Source organism: Aureobasidium melanogenum, assembly GCF_000721775.1.
Source record: "Aureobasidium melanogenum CBS 110374 unplaced genomic scaffold scaffold_142, whole genome shotgun sequence".
Lineage (NCBI taxonomy): Eukaryota > Fungi > Ascomycota > Dothideomycetes > Dothideales > Saccotheciaceae > Aureobasidium > Aureobasidium melanogenum.
Genome location: NW_024470194.1, coordinates 1 through 811, shown reverse-complemented (window position 1 = coordinate 811; position 811 = coordinate 1). Strand labels below are relative to the sequence as shown.

Here is an 811-nt window from a genome sequence, read left to right as displayed (position 1 = left end):
GGGAGATTTCTACGACTGGCAGCAGCGCTCGCACGAGAAATATGGGGGTATAGCCCGTGAGTCATGGCTCATCGTCTCTGGCCGCCTTCTCTTACATGGTGGGCACAGGCATCGGTCCCAATCGACTAACCACATCCGACGGTGAATTCATCCACAAGTTGGATAGCAAGGAACATGGAAGTCCGAGATCTGAATGGTACGGGGCTGCCATCAATCCCAGCCCGTTTCATGAACGCAATGTGACGACAATGACGGACGGTGAACATCATGAACAGTATAGAAAGAGATTAGCAGCTGCTTACAATAGTTTCGACATGTTTATGCCCCTGCATCACAGTGCCGGGGTTCATATCAAGGAGCCCATTGAAAAGCATCTCACTCAAGCAAGCGATGACGTCACACGAATCATCGATTTTGCACCTATCGTTGAGAGGTTCGCTTTACAGGGATTCTCGAACATGGCATCCGGACAGGTTTGAAGACATACATCTGTTAATGGAGGCGGCCGCTGACGCGCTATGCAAGACTTGGATGAACAAGACGTCACATGCATTAGTCTTGCCGTCTTCCAAGGTCAATGGTGGTTCATGATGATGACTATGTTCCCGTGGACGCAAGTCTTGGTAGAAGGGATCTTGGCCATTCTGAGGCTTGAGCGACATATTGCTTTCGGCAAAATACTTGTTTCGGTTGTGAAGATCGTTAAGAGCCGATTTGGGGAGAACAAACGAGCATCTGCTCCGCGAAGCATCCCACAGAAAAGACTATATACCGACATCATATCTGGTCTCATGGACGCAGGTCTCAGCGT

The 811-nt window shown here is 49.6% G+C and overlaps 1 protein-coding gene across 1 annotated transcript; it reads left to right on the top strand.

The window, feature by feature from the left end:
* Window positions 1-314: 314 nt before the first annotated feature.
* M437DRAFT_89431 (uncharacterized protein) lies at window positions 315-591 on the top strand (the record flags this gene model as incomplete). Its single annotated transcript, XM_041029054.1, has 2 exons — window positions 315-473; window positions 526-591. The coding sequence occupies 2 exons, from the start codon at window positions 315-317 to the stop codon at window positions 589-591; spliced, it is 225 nt and encodes a 74-aa protein (XP_040874482.1).
* Window positions 592-811: the final 220 nt, after the last annotated feature.